Source organism: Aspergillus affinis (genome assembly GCF_023601865.1).
Source record: "Aspergillus affinis strain CMG 70 chromosome Unknown NODE_6_length_556011_cov_87_064024, whole genome shotgun sequence".
In the NCBI taxonomy this organism is placed as follows: domain Eukaryota; kingdom Fungi; phylum Ascomycota; class Eurotiomycetes; order Eurotiales; family Aspergillaceae; genus Aspergillus; species Aspergillus affinis.
In genome coordinates this window covers 172,685-190,727 of record NW_026515787.1, presented here as the reverse complement: position 1 = coordinate 190,727, position 18,043 = coordinate 172,685, and the positions used below count along the sequence as shown (strand labels likewise).

Genomic DNA, 18,043 nt, shown 5'->3' with positions numbered 1-18,043 from the left:
ATCATTATTATTAGAGTATTAGTATCGTCGACATAGCCACGTATAATCCTTCCGACATTTCAAGCATCCAGCGGGATGCAAGGAGGAATAGGAGGCGCCGCGGGAGGCAGCAACGCAGCGGGAAAACCAAAGTTTGTCACGCCAGACGGAGAAGTGGCTCGCTAGTTGATGGGGACGAACCACCGGGTCGCAGGCCTCACTGTCTCAGTCGAGCAGGAACGATGAACAAAGAAGCGGGGGAAACAGGACGGTTTGGCCCTTGGCCGGGGCACCACGAGGCTAGTCTGTTTAGTCCCTTAGTGACCTCAGAGAAAAGGCCTGGGGAAGCCAGACTGATTGGCCAATGCGTCGGGGGCAGGTTCCATGACGAAAGGCGCTCCCTTCGGATAATTCGCGAAGCCGGCTTTAGCGAGCGATTTTAGATTAATTCCTTGGGAGTATTGGCCAATTTGCTCCGAGGTTAGATGCAGGTAATCTATTCTGCTGCCAAAACAATTTGCATCTGACTGCCGTGGCTTTCTTTTCTTATGCCTTCTTGAAATTTTTTTTTTCTCTCGCTCGCTGTCTTTTTGGGGAGTTCAAGAACAGAAAATCTTGCCATCCGTTGAAAGAGTAAGGACAGATAGAAGTCGGTTAAATGTGGTACTCCGATAGGTACGGGCCAACTTAAGCTTTAAGGCAAGTCAGGCGACCCTCTTGCTACGGTGTCCTGCAGAGTCTTAGTATTTATAATGTAACGCTCGACTATAACTTCGACATATGTTCGCAGTCTAATAATATGCAACATGCCTCTCGTCAAGAACATTCGGACATGCCCCCTGGAACTTGCAGTTTTGAAACGAACCGACAGGGATTGCATCATGATAGCCGACGCAGAATGACGAACTACTGCAGGCCCATTGCGATCTGCTGCATCTGCTGTCCGTGGTTTCGCGCATCGTCGGACAGGAACGGGTATGCGTGTGGCCGAATATGCGCTATCTGAACTGTCCTGCACTGTCGAACGAGCGCCCAGGGGCACCAGAGCAGTAGATATCGATGGATGTTCTGTGAAAGTGGCCAGGGTCAGCGGATAAGGATCTTCCTGACAGACGTCTAGTAACATCGAGCCACGTCGGGTATATTTTTCATGAGCTCTTCATCATTTGAACAACTATTTTTCTCTGAAAGCAAAGAATATCACATTTCCTTGACTCGGCGCAGCAAAGTTGTCTGTCGCCATGTCTAGTCCTGATCTCTCGGCTAACGAAGAAGAGAACCCTCGACTTCTTGAATCTCTGTGAAAAAAGATGTATAGCGAACTGGATTAATACAAATCTCGGAAAATAAACGTAACCACGAAGGAATGAGAGGCTAGAAGATCAATTTACCAAGTCAGAGCCCCTGGAGGACCTCACAATCTACGATGAAGCTGAAGAAATCCGGAGGATTCATCGTGCAGGCCACGCTATGCATGGATCGGGGAAAACTGATTCAGGGGCTAGAAGAACCGGCAGATCATGTCAAACCTGAGCCACGGTCAACTGCAAGGAGTAGGACAGTTAATTGCACAAATTCACTGGAGTCGTATTAATAACTCGGACTAGAGCCGGTGCTGCATTCCAAGGGGGCCAAATTGTGGGGATGAATAAATCAGGAGGGAAGGCAGCGGTGGTCGTTTGAAAGAAAATGGTTCACAGACCACTACGCCGGGACGGGTGGAAAACTTACAATAATCAAGGAATGAATCTTAGGTGAGACTACGGATTGGATATTTGATTGATTGTTCAACCAAGGGTTGGCAGTATTCAAGAGAATGACCAAGTCGGGCAAAAAAGTGACATCGCGCCGGCTGCAAGGAACGGGCGTTGCAGGCTGAAAAGGCTGATCCCTAAAAACTCCCCCGACCCGCATACACGAGATGCTCACGGGCCTAAACCGAAGCCTAAACTGAAAGTTGATATTGATTGGCAGGGTCAGTTTGAGGAAACTGGCGCCTGTACACCGTAGGTTGCACTGGTCTTTTACTTCCTCTTTCTCTTTTTGTTAATTTATCTTTTTCTTTTTTCATTGCGCAAGGCTGAAACTACTAAGCACCGTAGGCGATGTCGTCTCCATATTTTCTGGATTGTTCATCCTGTGCCAAGTCTCAATCTCCAGTCGGAATCTGTATCCAGCTAGGAGCCCCTTCTATATTGGCGGACCGTTATTATTCGGTGGGGGCTCAGATGGATCTAGATGTCTGTGTGCCTCTGCGACCGTCAGGAGATAAACGGCCAAGATATTTAGCTGCTGACTTTGGGGGCCTTTCTAGAAGTTAATCATTCCAGAGGAGTATGCCAGGGCCGCAGGCAGAGCTGTAACCCATAGCGTGAAGAGTAAAAAGGCTTTTTAAGGGGGTCTGGATCCCCATATTTTCTATGGAAATCAAAATATTCAATACACACAGACAATCGACCTAGTAACCGAACCTGAAGTTACTGAGGCAGTCCCACAATACTTCTGTTTCATTTCTTCACAGCATCTAGACTACGATGCTTTCCATATTGCCTCTTCTGCTTCTGGGTGGCCTCCTCCCAGCCGTCAACGGTCAGAACTCCGATAAGGAGGTGCTGGCACATTTTGCAACCCAGGGATGGTGTTACGTTTATGTTGAAGGTGGGGACATGGAACTGGGTAGCTCCCCGTGCAAGACATGGTGCCCCGAGCATGAGGGCAACGAGGGGATGGGTGTAAGTTTTGTCTCAGTCCCTCAATCGTAACGAATTGAAGGATACTGTTCTGCTTAACCCGATGATGACTGACTGATCAATCATAGTGCCACACGCCCGTGGTTGATTTCGATGATGTAGATCCCTCGCTCTTCGGCCGCGACGACGAAGGCAACAAGTACATTCCGGGAAATTGTGTCTGCGGAACTCCCGAGGACTATCTACCTCTTATCGAGCCGGTGATAGAGGCCCTTTCGATGCTGGACAACATTATCTGCGCTGTTTTCTTGTCGAGTCTTGAGACCGTTGCCGAGATTGGTATTAATGCTGTGCCTGGCGGTGCAGCAATCAATGGTGTCAGAAGGGCCGTCGAGGGTGCCAAAACATTCGTTGATAATTCATTGGATGCGGCCAACTTCTTCGACAACTGGATCGGAAAGGCCTGCGACGTCCCTGACTGGAACTTCGACTTGATGGGTTCGATTTTCGGCAACTTGAATGATGCCACGGATGACTTCGGAACCAGCAAGGGATGTTTCCAGAAGAAGAAGAGTCTTTGCAAGGACAGAAAGCCCAATCCTAAGAAGGAGGATGACAAGAAGAACGACGACAAGAAGAATGATGACAAGTGCAAGCGTGATGGTAAGTCCTGCCTCGAATGTCGACGGGATGCCGAGAATCCTTATTGACTCGTCCACTTTATCACAGACAAGGATTGCAAGACCACGGACGCTGCTCCCACCACTACGAAAGATAGCAACAGTAGCACCACTAAGAAGGATGATAGCACCTCCACCTCCTCTACCTCTACCTCGACCACGACCACGGACAGCACCACCAGCACCACTACTAGCACCACTTCGAAGAAGACCCGTCGCCCTAAAACTAAGACCATGCCGTCTTCCTCAGTGATCCCTATGTCTACCCCGGCAATCTTCAGTCCTGCACCGACAGCCGATGCCACTCCTTCATCTGCTCCGGTCATTCCCCGTGCGTTCTAGATGATCCTCACGCTCGCTAGGTATACTTAGTCATGTTCATTCTTGTATATATAGAATAGATTTGAAGACCGGTGTCTAGATGTACCGTACATACAATTCTAATACCCTATTCAGTATTGAAAAAATGAACATTCTTTATCTAAGGAGGTTTTAGACTCGTGTGATAGTCTCATCTGTTGTCAACTTGTCAGAGACAAACTGTATGACCTTATCCATTCGCCATTATCGACCAAAAAGTATGAGACATCAATGATCTGTCGGATAGTGTCTGACCAATTCATTCTTTATTTGAAAGACCCATATTTGCCTACGTACGCGTTCTACAATAGTATAGTGTTGGATCGATATCTGGCAGATTGGCCGCTTGTCTATACATCCAGACGAGCGATATTGTTGCATTGTAAAAGAGCGGTCTTCCCAGAAAGTTGTTGTGTACATAAAAGAACCGGCCATAGTTTAGGTAGCTGGTAAGATACTTGATTCATAAATGCAGACATCTAGACCGCGCATAACTCGAAACTCTGGATTCCAAGTCCCCTCCACTATGGCTTGATAACTTTGAATAGGTTGTCATTTTTCCTTTTTTTTTTTTTTTTTTTTTTTTTTTTTTTTCCAGCAGGGTAAATCTGTGATCATCAATTAGACAGTTTGGCCGAGTGGTTAAGGCGCGTGCCTGCTATTCATGAAGATGTCACTATTATATACACAAGAGGTGTGATAATTAGGCTCCTCTTGGTCCATAATAGCGCGTACTTTCGAGTGCGCAGTCGAATCCTGCAGCTGTCGAGACTTTCTTAATTTTTGGTTTCAAGACCTTGTGTCTAATTCCTTTTTTTTGCCTGTTCACTTCTCTCACTCACCACCTACCTACCAACAACAGACAGTTTGGCCATGAGTATGCATGCAGGTCTGCTCGTTTGCTCTTAATCTTCTCCCCTGATTCTGTCAATGAATCCTTCCGCCGTTATGCTCAGCTCATGCTCAGTGAGCTAATCACGGCACTCAGATGATCAGTGAGTGGATCAGGGCGCTCAGGGGCGTGCTCAGTTGTACTCAGTGAGCAAAAAGCGGCAGGGCCTGAGCACTAAAACGGAAAGGGAGGGCCAAGAAGTGGCAGAAGAAATCAAGTACCTAGGTCTGTTAGTCTACTACCTATTGATCCTGCTCTGAAACCAAGTTCTTCGACTCTTCTTACGACTCAGTCTCCCTCTGCCATTGTTCGCGTCGTACCTTACATACTCTTTCTCACGCAAAAAAACTCAGAACGCCTTTTACAATGAGCTGTGTTTGCAATTACGTCTATACCAGCTGGTCTTTCTACTGATACGGGCCTTCTATGGCTGCGGCAGTGATCTTCATCATCCTCTTCATTGCCACAACCGCTCTTCATGTCTTCCAGATGACCAAGGCAAACACCTGAAATTCTATTCCTTTCTGAATTGGCGGGTTGCGTAAGTGTAGCATGAATGAAAAAATTGGAAAAAAGCCGTCACGGAGATGACCGCAATCACCCATGAAGCGTACAAGCAAGCTCAGTTTTCGGAACTTTCACTTTATCGCCAAGCACGTATCAGAAAAGCCCAGGAATATGCTTGCCTGCAATGACAACGCCCAGGTGGAACGAGTCTGTCGAGGGCATTGGATTGATGAGGGGTTATATTCTCCACCAGTCATCCACCCCAGGTTTTGAAGTCGTGGCTCTTTCTCTAAGTACGGACAGATCCGGCACGAGTTCAGTATCAGAAAGGAAATTTCGAGCCTGCCTTGAGCGTGCTGTGTCTATTTTGTCCTGTGGGTCTGATTATGGAAGCCAACTTCCAACATTGAGTATTCCTCTCCAATTACTTGGAGCAGAGGGGCTGATGATCAACGCTCTTCCAAGACTATCTCGCATCAATTTTGCAGTGGCTGGTTTCCAGTACCTTTCACTCTCCGCAGCGCGGCTCCCGCAAATTTACCGCGTTGTTGAAGGTGAAAGCGACTTTGTTCCTCGGCTACCAACACCATCAGTGCAGCAGATCTTATGAGGTAAAACTAGGACAAGGCTAATGACAAATATCAAGCCTTTACAGGGAGAATGGCTTGAGGCCATGGACGTTGAAGAATATCTCGATGACCGAGGGATATATCTGCAAAGTGCCGACACACGGCAAAATGTCCTTGGGGGAGAACAGACCCCAATACTTTGCCCAGTCCCAGGGTGGCTCCCTGCGCCACAAGCAAGTATTCCCTATAAACAACTATTCAAGTCCTGTGACACAAAGCCCAGGAGCAGGTTTTGTTCACGAGGAAATGCAACATCTGCCCAATGTCGTGGAACATGGCATGTCGATGGTCTCATCAGCTAATTTGAGCCGGCATGAGCCCGCAGGTTATCCAATATTCGGAATTTCAAGCCCTCATCCATTGACAACTTCGTTTCAGTCCCGTCTGATGGGCGTCAGTTGTCTCGTTCCTCCAAACCAACAGTTTCCGGACACGTCACCCTCGAGACATCAAGATGTCCAGGTTTTGGGCTTCACCCCATAAATTACCATCGATCTCGACAGGCTTGTACAGCTGCTTGCAGCAAATACCACATGACTTTCTCCTTTTCCAAGGATCCGGAAAGCTGCTGTGGACCACTCAATTCGGGAAACTGTCGGCATGTTATGAAAAGCTGTAAAATAATATCCAGTTCTCGCATGTTATCTAATTTTGTGTTGTGGTTATTGAATCTTTACTATTTCCCTGCGTGTATGACTTATCATCGAAGTGAGCGGAGTTTCTCAGCGCCGATCTAAAGTGGTCTGCCTGAGAAGGAGAGGAATTTCAAGATCTAACTGATCCTCAGATCCCAAGAGATCGTTGTCAGTTCCACAGTGACTGAGAATGCCCATCTCCATATTATGAGAACCGTTGTCCGTGTCGCCCAAATTAATACCTCCCATTATTGATAGAGTCCTGTAAATCAGTACTGAATATTATCGTGTATCATGGATCTAGTTGGCCGCAAGATGTAACTGGAAAGGCTAGCTAAATTGTTTGGAACTATGGCCCAGGAATATTTGTAGGCCCGAGACCGATCTTTGTGCAAGACGCTCCAGATTCGATAGCCAGGATATGTAGCGGGTGCACTTTTCTATACTACATGGAGTTTCCAATTAGCAGTATCTTGGACATGGCTGGGTTAAAAATTCCATAGCAAGTTAGCTTATTGTTTCTACAAGATCCAAAAATTCTACCATACACGGAAATACAAGACGATTGAAGCAGCTCTCTGTTAGAAGCTACACCAGGTCTATCTAGGAAGCGACAATCAACTTTTAGTGCCAAAATGATGCGCCAATTGGAGAACACTAGTGTGGATGGATGGATGAATGAATGATTTCATTAGCCCGATTTCAAAGTGCACAAAGTTGTGAATTGATCCAAGTCAGACATTTTACATTTCTCATAGGAAGATATGTGAGCATCCAGCTCAGACTGTGAAATCGTGGCGATACTGTAACGTCAGCCTTTTGAAACTTTGTGGTCCCTCATCACGCATTGTATAAGAATCCATTTTCTTTGATACATTGAAATGGAATCAAAGATGCCTTGAATCCTACCCAACTTAAACGAACCGTAGCATCACTATTATCAATATACAAAACTATATAATGTAGGCATGACAATAGGACTATCCTGGATTGGATGAAGTGAAAGAAAGGGATCAATCAACGTACATGCATGTTGTGCACCGGACAGTTCTGCACCTCATATCACTGTTTGTCTGTGTGATAGACACGGGACGCCCACCTTTCTGTTCAACAATGCACGTGTGCACCCGGAAGGAATACGCTATTCTACGTTGGAACCCCACTGCCATGCACGCTGCTTATTTGTCCCTCAATTGCGTTCTGGAGCCTAGTTTTCTTTAACCCACTATTTGTTATACCTCTTATTCTCTATGTGTCTGCACGATCTAGCTTAAAGTAGGCATTACAAGTAGTACCCGGAGTGTCTTTCTCTCATCTCAGACGGGGGACCTCCAAACCGCATTTTCTGTGTCATTTCAATTAGAAGTGGAAAACTGGCAGAGCATTCCAGCGCAAAACCAAAACATCGGGCATACCACCCTTGTGACCACTTGCTCAGCTCCATGCAATGAGGTGCACCCCTCACTATGCTCGCATCAACACGAGTACTGCTCTTGAACGCCCGCACGCAAGTGTCAATTTCCTCCTCAGTGGACACAAAGAAGGGATCATCTTCCACAAGAGAGAACATTACAGGTGCTGTCACCTGTGCTGCCCACTTCTTTTTCCATATAGGTAGCCACCCAGGTGCAAATTCGGCTGTTTCAGGCAACGGACACACCGCATTGAGGCGTTCGCATTGCTCCAAAATCTCTGAAGTGACAGTCCCCGGCTTGAACATAACAGTGTCCTTGGCGTCTACGGGGAACAATGCATGATCGGCGTCGACGATTAGGAAAGAAGGTGCATAATTCTTCATAAACAAGGACTGCTTGTCTCCCATACCACTTGCAATCAGACCACCAAGTGGATATAACGCTGTTTCATCTTGGGCGTGTAAAGAAGCTGTCACGACACCTCCCATAACGCCCAGGCTGTGGCATAGAAGAACAATACAGTTGCATCGGTTTGGTACGCCAATTTCGGACCAAAGTTTTGGGAGAATGTATTGATGCAACCAGAGGCCGGTTTCTTGAGGAAAACTGGAGCCCTCGGGAATAGGAAGAATGGAAGTGGTACCACCATAGGAAGGACGGTCGATAGATACGAAAGGTACCCCCAGAGAAAAACTTAATAACGAGGCGGAGTAGTTCGGAGTCGCGTCAAAGTATTGGCTATCATAGCCTCCACCGTGAAGGCCAACGATCACAGGACGGTATTCGATAGACGATGCCGTTAATGGAGGGATAGAATGTAAACCAGTCACGGTTCCATTATTGGAAAGGGTATATTTAAACGGCTGCATCGAGGTCAAAATAAGAAACTTGCTGATACTCTTAAGTATTTTTCAGACGAAGTCACACATATTGTAATCATACAGAATGGTGAAACGGCGCATGAAGAAAGTTAAATAGCTAGGGTGTTAATCAATTACACCGTGGCATTCCGTGTATCCGGCTAACACCGCTTAAAGCCGAGTTGGGCGTAGCGGATTGATAGCTATTTGCGGTAAAAACGCAAGCATGAAGAACTACTGTTTTATGAAGAAAACCGTCAAACGCCCATACATCGCCTTAAGCAAGGTACTCGAGATGATAATGACGACTTTATAGGCGATTCATTGTAATTTCGCCTTGCCCTGAGACCTACCGTCGATCTTGCCTTGGGAAGACTCAATAAGCTACTCTGCTTGTTTCGTTTAGTCGAAAAATCGAGCGAAAGCCCCGAGCCCCAACCATACCACTGTACAGTAGTACTTACTTCATTGAAAGAGATTTTCGCGGAATCGACGCTCATTGCGGGTCATCTTAGTCGCCACTGACTTTCCATCATCCGCGATTCAACTGGTCGACGTTACATTTCGCTGGAGCCAAGCGAACATGGAAAATGCGACCTGCAAGCAGAACTAGCAACTGACCAGGCTTGACCTTGAAACTGTACATTCAATCTAAACATCCTGATGCGAGGAAATGATCCGTAATATCCGTAATGGCCTCTAGCGCTTTGCTTTCTTGCCCTAACCTGATCTATAAACTCTCAGAGGAAACAGGAAAAAGGAAAAAGAAAAACGGAATCAAACCAAATCCTTGGGTAGAGTCTCCTATATGGCATTGATAAGAAAGTACCCGCTGTCAACACTTACGACAAAGCTAAACGACGCTCATCACTACCCTCCCCATCCCCCAAGGGAATTGGAAGGGTTGTGAGAACCAGACACTCCCTGACTTTACCCGGCATATATACAACACATATTCTGGCTATCACAATGGCAGGATTTCTCTGGGAGAAGACTCGGGCACAGAATGACTGAGTGCAATACATGACGCACCGGTGATTTCGGATCTCTCGACGTACTACTGTAGCATCAAAGGCGCTTAAACACAACTGACCCAATATGAATGCAGCAGCATATATATATCGCTATCCAGCTGTATAACATTCACTTCCGATCAAAAATGAAGGTTGAAAGCAGAACTTGGGAACACATTGAGAATTTGACCGCGAACCCCCTATTGGTCCCGCAAGCACTTGGTCTTCTAGGTAACAGCATGACCATTATAAAGGCCAAACTGTTTCTAATGTTTTCCCAATGACACTTGGCGCTCGCGCTGGAAACATGATCCCATATATTCGTGCCCATTCTGTAGTAACGTTACTCCAATTGTGCATGGTTGCTTGCTGTACCACCACGTCACCCTCATTCAACTTGATTCTGGACCCATCTTCCAATCCAAGAATCAAAGATCCTTGTACAACGATGACATGGTCCAGAGTAATTGTGCGATGGAAAAGCCCCTCAGACTTGGGAGGTAGATCGTAGGCAGTAAAGCCTGATCCCAGCAGTGGCATGGCTGGTTCTAGAAAGGCTTTGTCCTGAGGACTACTGACATCCGCCGGCTGTTCGTTTGTGTACCAGAATGGTGTCAGGTTGGTGCCATCGCCGTAAGGTTGAATATCGAGGTATGAGTCGTGTTTAACGGTTGCGACGCCTTCTTCGTTGTGGCCAGTCACGATGCGGCGGGGTTTGGGGAGGGACGAAGGTGATTGCGCCTCAGGCATTGCGGTATTTTGGGTGCCTTCGAAGGGAAAAAGAGGAGATAATTGACCAAGACTCCATTCTTGCATGTTGCGATAGGTCTATATGAAGAATAGATCTCGCCACATGGGCTTACTCAGGGATACAATACGGAGTTCAAGACGCCAACATTTAGTGCACCTTATCATTGGCTGCGATGTCCGGTCTGGAGCCATGGAAAGTGGCCATCTGGTGAAATATCTTCTCGGAAATAAGTCGCGGAGTTAATGATGCTGTAGACAGTATAAAAGTGCAGCCTGCTTTTTCCATCCGCCTATCGAGTGATGCGGCCCTGCCATTTTCTGCCTTCCCCTAGCATCGGCCAAGCCCCGCCAATGCTCTGAGTGGGCAAGTGGAGCATTTCAGAAACCTCAATGGAACCCAGTCTAAAGTCCATGACACTAAAGCCTTAGCGGTCAGCATTTAGTACGAGTGGGTGCCTCAATGACGTGAATACATGCTTATGTAAGCTCACCAGGGACTTTTCATTGGCTACAACGTCAATTTATTAGCAGTCAGCAAACGTGCACGGAACTATCACTATCCCCTTCGCCTTGTCGCTGCTGTTCATTAGCTCACCACCATGATTCTTGCGGCCAGTATGACGACCGGCGAGGTTTCCCAGCCAGCAGGCCGACCTGCCGCTTCCCTGTCCGAGAGATTGTCGGCAGATGAATGGTATGGTGTGCCGGATGCCAAGGAACGGAGAAAACGGCAGAATCGAGTGAACCAGAGAGCCCACCGCAAGTCGGCCGAAGCTGAAATTACTGTATCATTCACTAAAATTTGTTAATATCTAGGCTCCAAGACAAGATCCGAGCAACGTTCCATATATCCAAAGGTGCAATGGCACCAGGTGGAAATTTGGCATCCGACACACCATAATTCGACCCCCTTAGTAGAGTCCACGCGCCAGCGCAAAGTTTCGCTCATAGACCAAGTCAAAGGACTTGAATCTGCCCTTGGTGTCCCTACTGAAATTGGTCACTCATTCTATGAGTATTGTGATTCCAGCACAAGTACCAGCAAGGCGCTATCCAGATTTATGACCTCTTGGCCGGCAATGGTCAGTGCATTATGGGTCAAAATACCTGATGCAAATAAAAAGGCAATTTTGCTCAGACAAGTGACCCGATTTCATAATAGCTATCAGCTGAATAGTCCGGAAGCCGACCATTTACTCTCCTTGACTAGAGTCAATGTTCATCGCGCCTTTGTCAGCAATATGGTGGCTCTTGGTATCACATGGGAGTGGATGGAGGATGATTCTATATCCCCGTTCTCCATGGCAAGACCCGGGTTTGATCTTGATACTATTCCTGAGAAGTTACGCCCAACACAACTCCAGCGCAGCAGTATCTATCACACCTGGATTGATTTGTTCCCCTGCCCGGTAATGAGAAACAATCTTATTCAGGCAGGGAACGAATGGAATGATGAGGAACTATGTATCGATATTATGGGGTTTTGGGATGGAGCCTCAACAGGACCGTTTGGTTTGATTATCTGGGGTGAACCTGCGGATCCAAGAAGTTGGGAAATCACAGAAGGCTTTCTTAAAAAATGGGGCTGGCTGATACGGGGTTGCACTGAATTGATGTGGTCAACGAACTACTGGCGAGCGAAGCGAGGTGAAAGGCCGCTGTTCCCAAGAAGTGTTATATATAGCTCGCACGATAAACTCCATCTCCAGAGTCAAATCAGTTGATCGTATATAGTAAAGGCATTGAGAGGATTAATTGGCATGGAGTAGAGTTATCTTGTTTCTTAGATGGAGGTTGGTGGTATTTAAGAAAACAGACTATTTGCCGTCATTCACAGAATGGGATGCAATTCTTGGGGATGATGATTACGGAGCATGGTAGATACCAGCTTGACATTTCTCTCGAAGCGCATTGGACTTTTCATGGCGGTGATAATTGCGTAATTCATGACGAGAATTGATTTGGCCTAGCCACAGCTTTCTATCCGACCAAATCCGACGCTATCTCGAGAGCCGTACCTTCCCAACAGGGCAATTGTTACCCTCAGTGCTATCTCCAGATCTCCGGTCAGCAGGTGACACTCGCAGATGCCTGATTTACGTCACCGGTATCCCCATGTGGCCAACTAGTGATGCTGCAGAAAGTCTGAAACTGGGCTCTTCAGTGAATGTTCCCTCCTTGTCCATGATATCACCACCCAACTTAACAGGCTGATTTGGGCCGTGCGCATCAAGGAACCCTATATAAGTCCCGAAGTCCAGAGCTTTTCTTCTACGCTGTTGTTTTATCACCCTGACCTTGAGCTTTCCTACCTAAGCGAATCATCCTGTCCAACAGTGTTTTCGTTACACCGTCAGTTATCCAATACAAAATGAGCCCTGAGATGACTGCAAAGCCTTTACTGGCTCGGTACCGCCAGCTTACCCCCAGCTGCATCCGTTCGGGTGTCTCCCTTGTGTTTAGGAGCCATGATGTTTGGTTCTTCCCACCAGGAGCGATATGGTGAAATCACTAAAGAAACGGCTTTTTCTATCATGGACACCTACTATGATAACGGAGGCAACTTCATCGACACAGCCAATGTCTACCAGAATGGCGAGTCGGAGCAATGGTTGGGCGAGTGGATGTCCGCTCGCCAGATCCGAGATCAGCTTGTGCTGGCAACGAAGTACAGCAATGCTTATTCGGGTAAGCCAGGCGACATTCAGGCGAATTATCTGGGCAACGGGACGAAGTCCATGCGTCAGTCCCTTGAAAAATCTCTTCAAAACCTGCAGACAACATACGTGGATCTTTTCTATGTGCATTTCTGGGACTACACGACATCCATCCCCGAGCTGATGCATGCTTTGAACGACCTGGTCTCCTCAGGGAAAGTCAACTACCTCGGCATATCGGACACCCCAGCCTGGGTTGTCACGAAAGCGAATTAGTACGCCCGTGACCACGGCCTGCGCCAGTTCGTTGTCTACCAGGGGATGTGGAACGCTTCAATGCGGGATTTTGAACGCGATATCATTCCCATGGTGCACGACGAAGGCATGGGTCTATGTCCTTATGGGGTTTTCAATCAAGGACGTTTTCAGACTACGGAGGGATTCAAACAACGCGAAAAGAACCACGGAGGTCGCAATTTTATCCCACTTTCAGAACGTGATAAGCAGGTATCTGCACAGCTAGAAAGGCTGTCTGAGAAAACCGGCTACTCACTGTTCAATATTGCCTTGGCCTACGTACTCCAGAAGACGCCCTATGTCTTTCCGATCGTCGGCGCACGGAAGATCGAACACCTTACGCACAACATTCCCGCTGTGGAGATTTCGCTGAGCGAGAAAACATTGCTGAGATCGAACGCGCCTACCCCTTTGATCACGGATTTCCACATACTTTCTTGAGTGGCACTTTGTTCGACCATTCAAAGCCTCAAGGTGCTTTTGGCCCTCAGGATGTGTCGCTGACTCGATCTGCGAACGTTCACTATGATTGGGTACAGGGACCAAAGCCTATCACTGTGTCCCAGTCTGACCACAAATAATAGGTAAACACCGACCAACTGCTTGTACTGTATCAGAGTAGCATCTGCATCTTGGTGTCCAACCTAGTTAGACAGATGCAGATATAGCTAATTCTGCTAGATACTGCAGAAACAATATATTGTGGGGTTATTATCACGCAGTAGTCACTCCAACTCTCGCTTATTAAACAGGGGCATTTGGCAAATATTTGTACAGGCAAATCTATATAGATAGAAGCGCGACAGGATAAGAGCGCGGCCAATTCTCGTAGTGTTGAGCCGCAGAACGGCGAGATTCAATAACAGGTTCCACACATCGGAACCGTAATCGCAGTATTCCGAGGTCTACTTGGGACAGAAGATTTAATGATTTGCGCCTTGGTCTGCCAACGTTTCAGTCAATTTAGTCATGCTTCATTTCAATTGGCTGTAATAATTCGAGCATCAAGCGAACTGAAAACCATTTGGAACCAGCGGATGAAGCAAGAATCGAAACGATGGCCATGGTCGCGAGAGCTAGGCCCCTCCAGTGATGATCAATTTGCAGAGGCTAAATATCTCATCTGTTTCCGTGACATCGATCAGATAATCCTCGCCATGAAGTCTTAAAAAGAAAAATTAGATCGCATTTGGAAGATCAATGCGAGCAACGATTCCTTCAGAACGAGTGCCATTGCCTCTAGGATTGACCACCCCGCCGGACGCAACGTAAAGACTGTTACGGTCCCACTTTGTCCTGCCAATGGTGACTGAAGCGGCTTCTGAAAGAGCAGATGACTCCGCGATAACCCTGCTCGACTTCATTGCAATATCGACTGTGCCATCGGGTGAAAGCACAAAATCATCGCCCGCTGTGCCGTTGACTATAAGCTCCGCAGGACCGGTAGCATTGCCCCAGATCGGGGACACGGGGATTTTGGCAAATAGTCCTTGGTTAAAATTGGTGAAGAACAGGTCGGAATCGTGAGTATGAACTCCATCTACCCCGAATTGTAGGCCTTGCGGAATGTGTTTCAGAATTGGCTGGTTGATCACAATTTCATGCAATCCCGTGTTCACGTCCAAATTCCAGATGGTTCCGTCAGCGGAGTCAGCCATTATGAGCATGTGATCGCTCTGCCCCAACTGACACATGCCATTTAGGGTTCCAGCTTTTTCGAGGGCGGCAACCAAGGTCACTTCAGCCATGGGCGACGTTTCGTTGGAAACTGAGTCCTTCGAAACATTTCGATGATCTACTCGCCAGACGCTGTTGGTCCCCGGGTCAATTGTCAAGCCTGTCATGTTTGAACCGATAACGTAGAAGATATTTTCCTCCAACTCGGCAATCCCAAGGAGACTTCGGACATGCGGAATTCAAAGAAAGGCGAGACCTGAAAGAGGTATGGCGATGCCGTAGACGTGAGGAGCTCGCCATTTGATCTCACAGCAATGTTCTCAAAGGTTGCTGGCGTTTCAAACTGAGAGACAATGGAAAGGGGATAGCTTATTAAATCGGGTGTCGCCAATGAAGATGGTGGCAGTGCCAAAGCCAGGCACCAGGCCGCCAGCTGAGAAAAGGGTGGAAGTTTCATATTGCAAAGCTGGAGTAGGAGATGTTGATGGAACACTCATGAAATCTTGATTCGTGAGAAATCGAATGGCGAGGTTCTAATGGGCTAGCTTATATGATCCTGTTGTTAACTAATCATGGTTGAAATTACTTTGCAAATTTTTCGCTATTCAAATTGTAAACGTTTCTTGCGATACCTAGTGGGTCTGACAGATCCGCTGTCGATCATAACGAATCACCTCGTGAAGGAACTCAAGCCGCAAAATTTGTGGGCTCCTTGTCGGATATACTCCGGACATAAGCAGGCTATTGCTATGATCGGGATTTGAGCATCATGAACCCATCAAGCCTACTCGGTGTACATTGAGCTCAAAAGTGACCATTCAGGGGTAAACGGCGCGGGTTCTGGCCCTTAGGACGGTGTCTGTTTTTGTAGTCTAGCAGATACCCATGGTTATACCCAATCAAATAAATGACATCATCAATCAGTCTGGAGCCCCTAGCGGTTCCGCTGGATGCGCATGGGACTCCGGAGGTAAACTATAGCCGCAGACTCAGGTCTCATTCGTGTGGGTATATTGTGGGATATAGGACCAACCTGGAGCCGTGTATTCAACATGTAAAAGAAGGTTCTAGGTTTAGGGAGATAAGAAACTAATCGCCGCTCTCTTTCTGTTAAGCGCGTTTCGAGTTACTGCTCAGGAATTAATGCGTGATTTCAAGTGGTAAGCAAACATATACTGATTTTGGCGAAATGTGTGTTTTACATGCTTCAGCATCATGATAAGCTTCTACCACGGCACCTCTTTTCCATCGTATTGGCCAAGGCCGGGCGCGTTCTCCCATCCAGGCACATGGATGTTGAAAAAGCGACCGTTGCCGTCCTGGCTGGTCGTATGAAGAATATTCAAAACTGAGCTCACACCTACTTCAACGGGAAGATCCGCGTTCTCGCTTCCCAGATCAGTCTTCAGCCACTAGTGTTCGATCAATAGTTAGATCATCTGAAGTTTAACTGCAGGGTTTCCATGAAACTTACGCCAGGGCTAATACAGAATACTGTGAATCCTTCATTTTCAAGTTCATGGGCGTAGATCACCGTAAGCATGTTCAAAGCAGCCTTGGAGATCTTATAAGAAGGAGTAGTCACAACACGCTTGGTAGGTTGCAAAGATATAGAACCAAGAGTAGTTGAGCTAGAATTTTTTTATGACCGGTTGCCCCCAAACGAGATTTATCCGGAAAATCACTTACATGTTAAGAATTTTCTTTTCTTCTCCTTTTCTCATCAGAGGTAAAATCGCCTTGGTGAGATTATGGACACCGCTGACGTTGAGGCGAAAAACGTCTTCCAGATCGTTCCTTTGCGGAAATTGTCAGTGAATAAATTTTTTTTGGGTGACGAAATTTTCGAGTCACAACTTGACCACAGAGCAATGTCAAGCGATAGAACATACATCTCTTCAATGGGTCCAGTAGACATGACTCCGGCATTGTTGATAAGAACATCCAATCCTTCGCCGTTTAGATTCGATGTGACAATATCCACAGCATTTTTTATGCTTTTTTGATCCGTCACATCAAGGGGCACATATACGACGCGCTTCGGGTGTTGTTGCAAGAGTTCCTGGAACTTCGGGTTATCAGAAGATCGAGAGGAAGCAAAGATAGTCACATCGTCTTGAGAGTTGGCCAATTGGCGTGTTAATTCGAAACCAATTCCTCGAGAACAACCTGTGATCAGGTAGGAGCGCATAGTGGCGTCTGAATGGGAGCAGAAGCAAGAAGATGGTTTATAGGACGATACTCCCTTGCAGAACACTCTTAGTAGAATCAAGAATGTGAGAACGTGGATTTAACGAATGGGGGGGGGGGGAGCTGGGACATATATAGACATTTTTTCATGACGCAATGTACTCTGTGTGTGTACTATGTGGACAGTAACACCATGAGGGTACTTGTGGTCATTGGATAAGACCCATAATTGTCTATACCGCAAATTGACTGAATTAGATCCGCTAATGTCCGGTATTTCCGGCAAAAGTTCGCACAGAAATGGAGATCTCGGATGGGCCTCACCAACCGACATGGCTAATGTCAGTATCATAATGTTCTACATAATTACACTGTACTAGTCAGCACCTTGCTGCTGGGGCTGACTCCCATTCTTTGACTCCAGTCATCTCCTTTTTATAGGATATGGGAATCTCCAGCACGGTCCGGATGACCGGCGAGCAGGTCGTTTTAATTTGCAGAGTGGATATGTTGGTTACAGGGAAATTTGGCCTTATTCTTTTCTTTTCCTTCCCTGTCTTCAGACTCAAACCATACACGTACATCCGAGCCTCTCAGCGGCGGTCAACAACGGGCACGTCGAAATGGCTACACCGATAGGTTGTGGCGGCTCAATACTGACCGCCTAGTAGGTAAGCTATTGGCGAAATCTTGAGGTTGGGAAGAAAGGGCAAGCCCAATTATAAGCAACCCATAGGAATAGCTCACACTCGATCAGAAAGTGCAAGTTCGATCATAAAGTGAGTCAACGTAAGCAGAAGTGTGCGTATCAT

General features: G+C 46.9%; 6 protein-coding genes across 6 annotated transcripts; 2 read left to right on the top strand and 4 right to left on the bottom strand.

The window, feature by feature from the left end:
• Positions 1–2,513: 2,513 nt before the first annotated feature.
• Positions 2,514–3,691, top strand: KD926_009604 (uncharacterized protein; the record flags this gene model as incomplete). The annotated part of the gene is made up of 3 exons (XM_053095348.1): positions 2,514–2,711; positions 2,798–3,332; positions 3,399–3,691. 3 exons carry the CDS (start codon positions 2,514–2,516, stop codon positions 3,689–3,691), a joined length of 1,026 nt encoding a protein of 341 aa, XP_052960171.1.
• A 3,963-nt stretch (positions 3,692–7,654) lies between these two features.
• Positions 7,655–8,656, bottom strand: KD926_009603 (uncharacterized protein; the record flags this gene model as incomplete). Its single annotated transcript, XM_053095337.1, has 1 exon — positions 7,655–8,656. One exon carries the CDS (start codon positions 8,654–8,656, stop codon positions 7,655–7,657), a length of 1,002 nt encoding a protein of 333 aa, XP_052960170.1.
• A 1,250-nt stretch (positions 8,657–9,906) lies between these two features.
• KD926_009602 (cupin domain-containing protein) lies at positions 9,907–10,410 on the bottom strand (the record flags this gene model as incomplete). The annotated part of the gene is made up of 1 exon (XM_053095326.1): positions 9,907–10,410. The coding sequence occupies one exon, from the start codon at positions 10,408–10,410 to the stop codon at positions 9,907–9,909; it is 504 nt and encodes a 167-aa protein (XP_052960169.1).
• A 2,468-nt stretch (positions 10,411–12,878) lies between these two features.
• On the top strand, positions 12,879–13,805 carry KD926_009601 (putative NAD(P)-linked oxidoreductase; the record flags this gene model as incomplete). The annotated part of the gene is made up of 2 exons (XM_053095315.1): positions 12,879–13,286; positions 13,344–13,805. 2 exons carry the CDS (start codon positions 12,879–12,881, stop codon positions 13,803–13,805), a joined length of 870 nt encoding a protein of 289 aa, XP_052960168.1.
• A 737-nt stretch (positions 13,806–14,542) lies between these two features.
• Positions 14,543–15,208, bottom strand: KD926_009600 (uncharacterized protein; the record flags this gene model as incomplete). The annotated part of the gene is made up of 1 exon (XM_053095304.1): positions 14,543–15,208. One exon carries the CDS (start codon positions 15,206–15,208, stop codon positions 14,543–14,545), a length of 666 nt encoding a protein of 221 aa, XP_052960167.1.
• A 1,059-nt stretch (positions 15,209–16,267) lies between these two features.
• KD926_009599 (SDR family oxidoreductase) lies at positions 16,268–17,232 on the bottom strand (the record flags this gene model as incomplete). The annotated part of the gene is made up of 4 exons (XM_053095294.1): positions 16,268–16,453; positions 16,516–16,672; positions 16,731–16,838; positions 16,934–17,232. 4 exons carry the CDS (start codon positions 17,230–17,232, stop codon positions 16,268–16,270), a joined length of 750 nt encoding a protein of 249 aa, XP_052960166.1.
• Between the last annotated feature and the right edge of the window lie 811 nt (positions 17,233–18,043).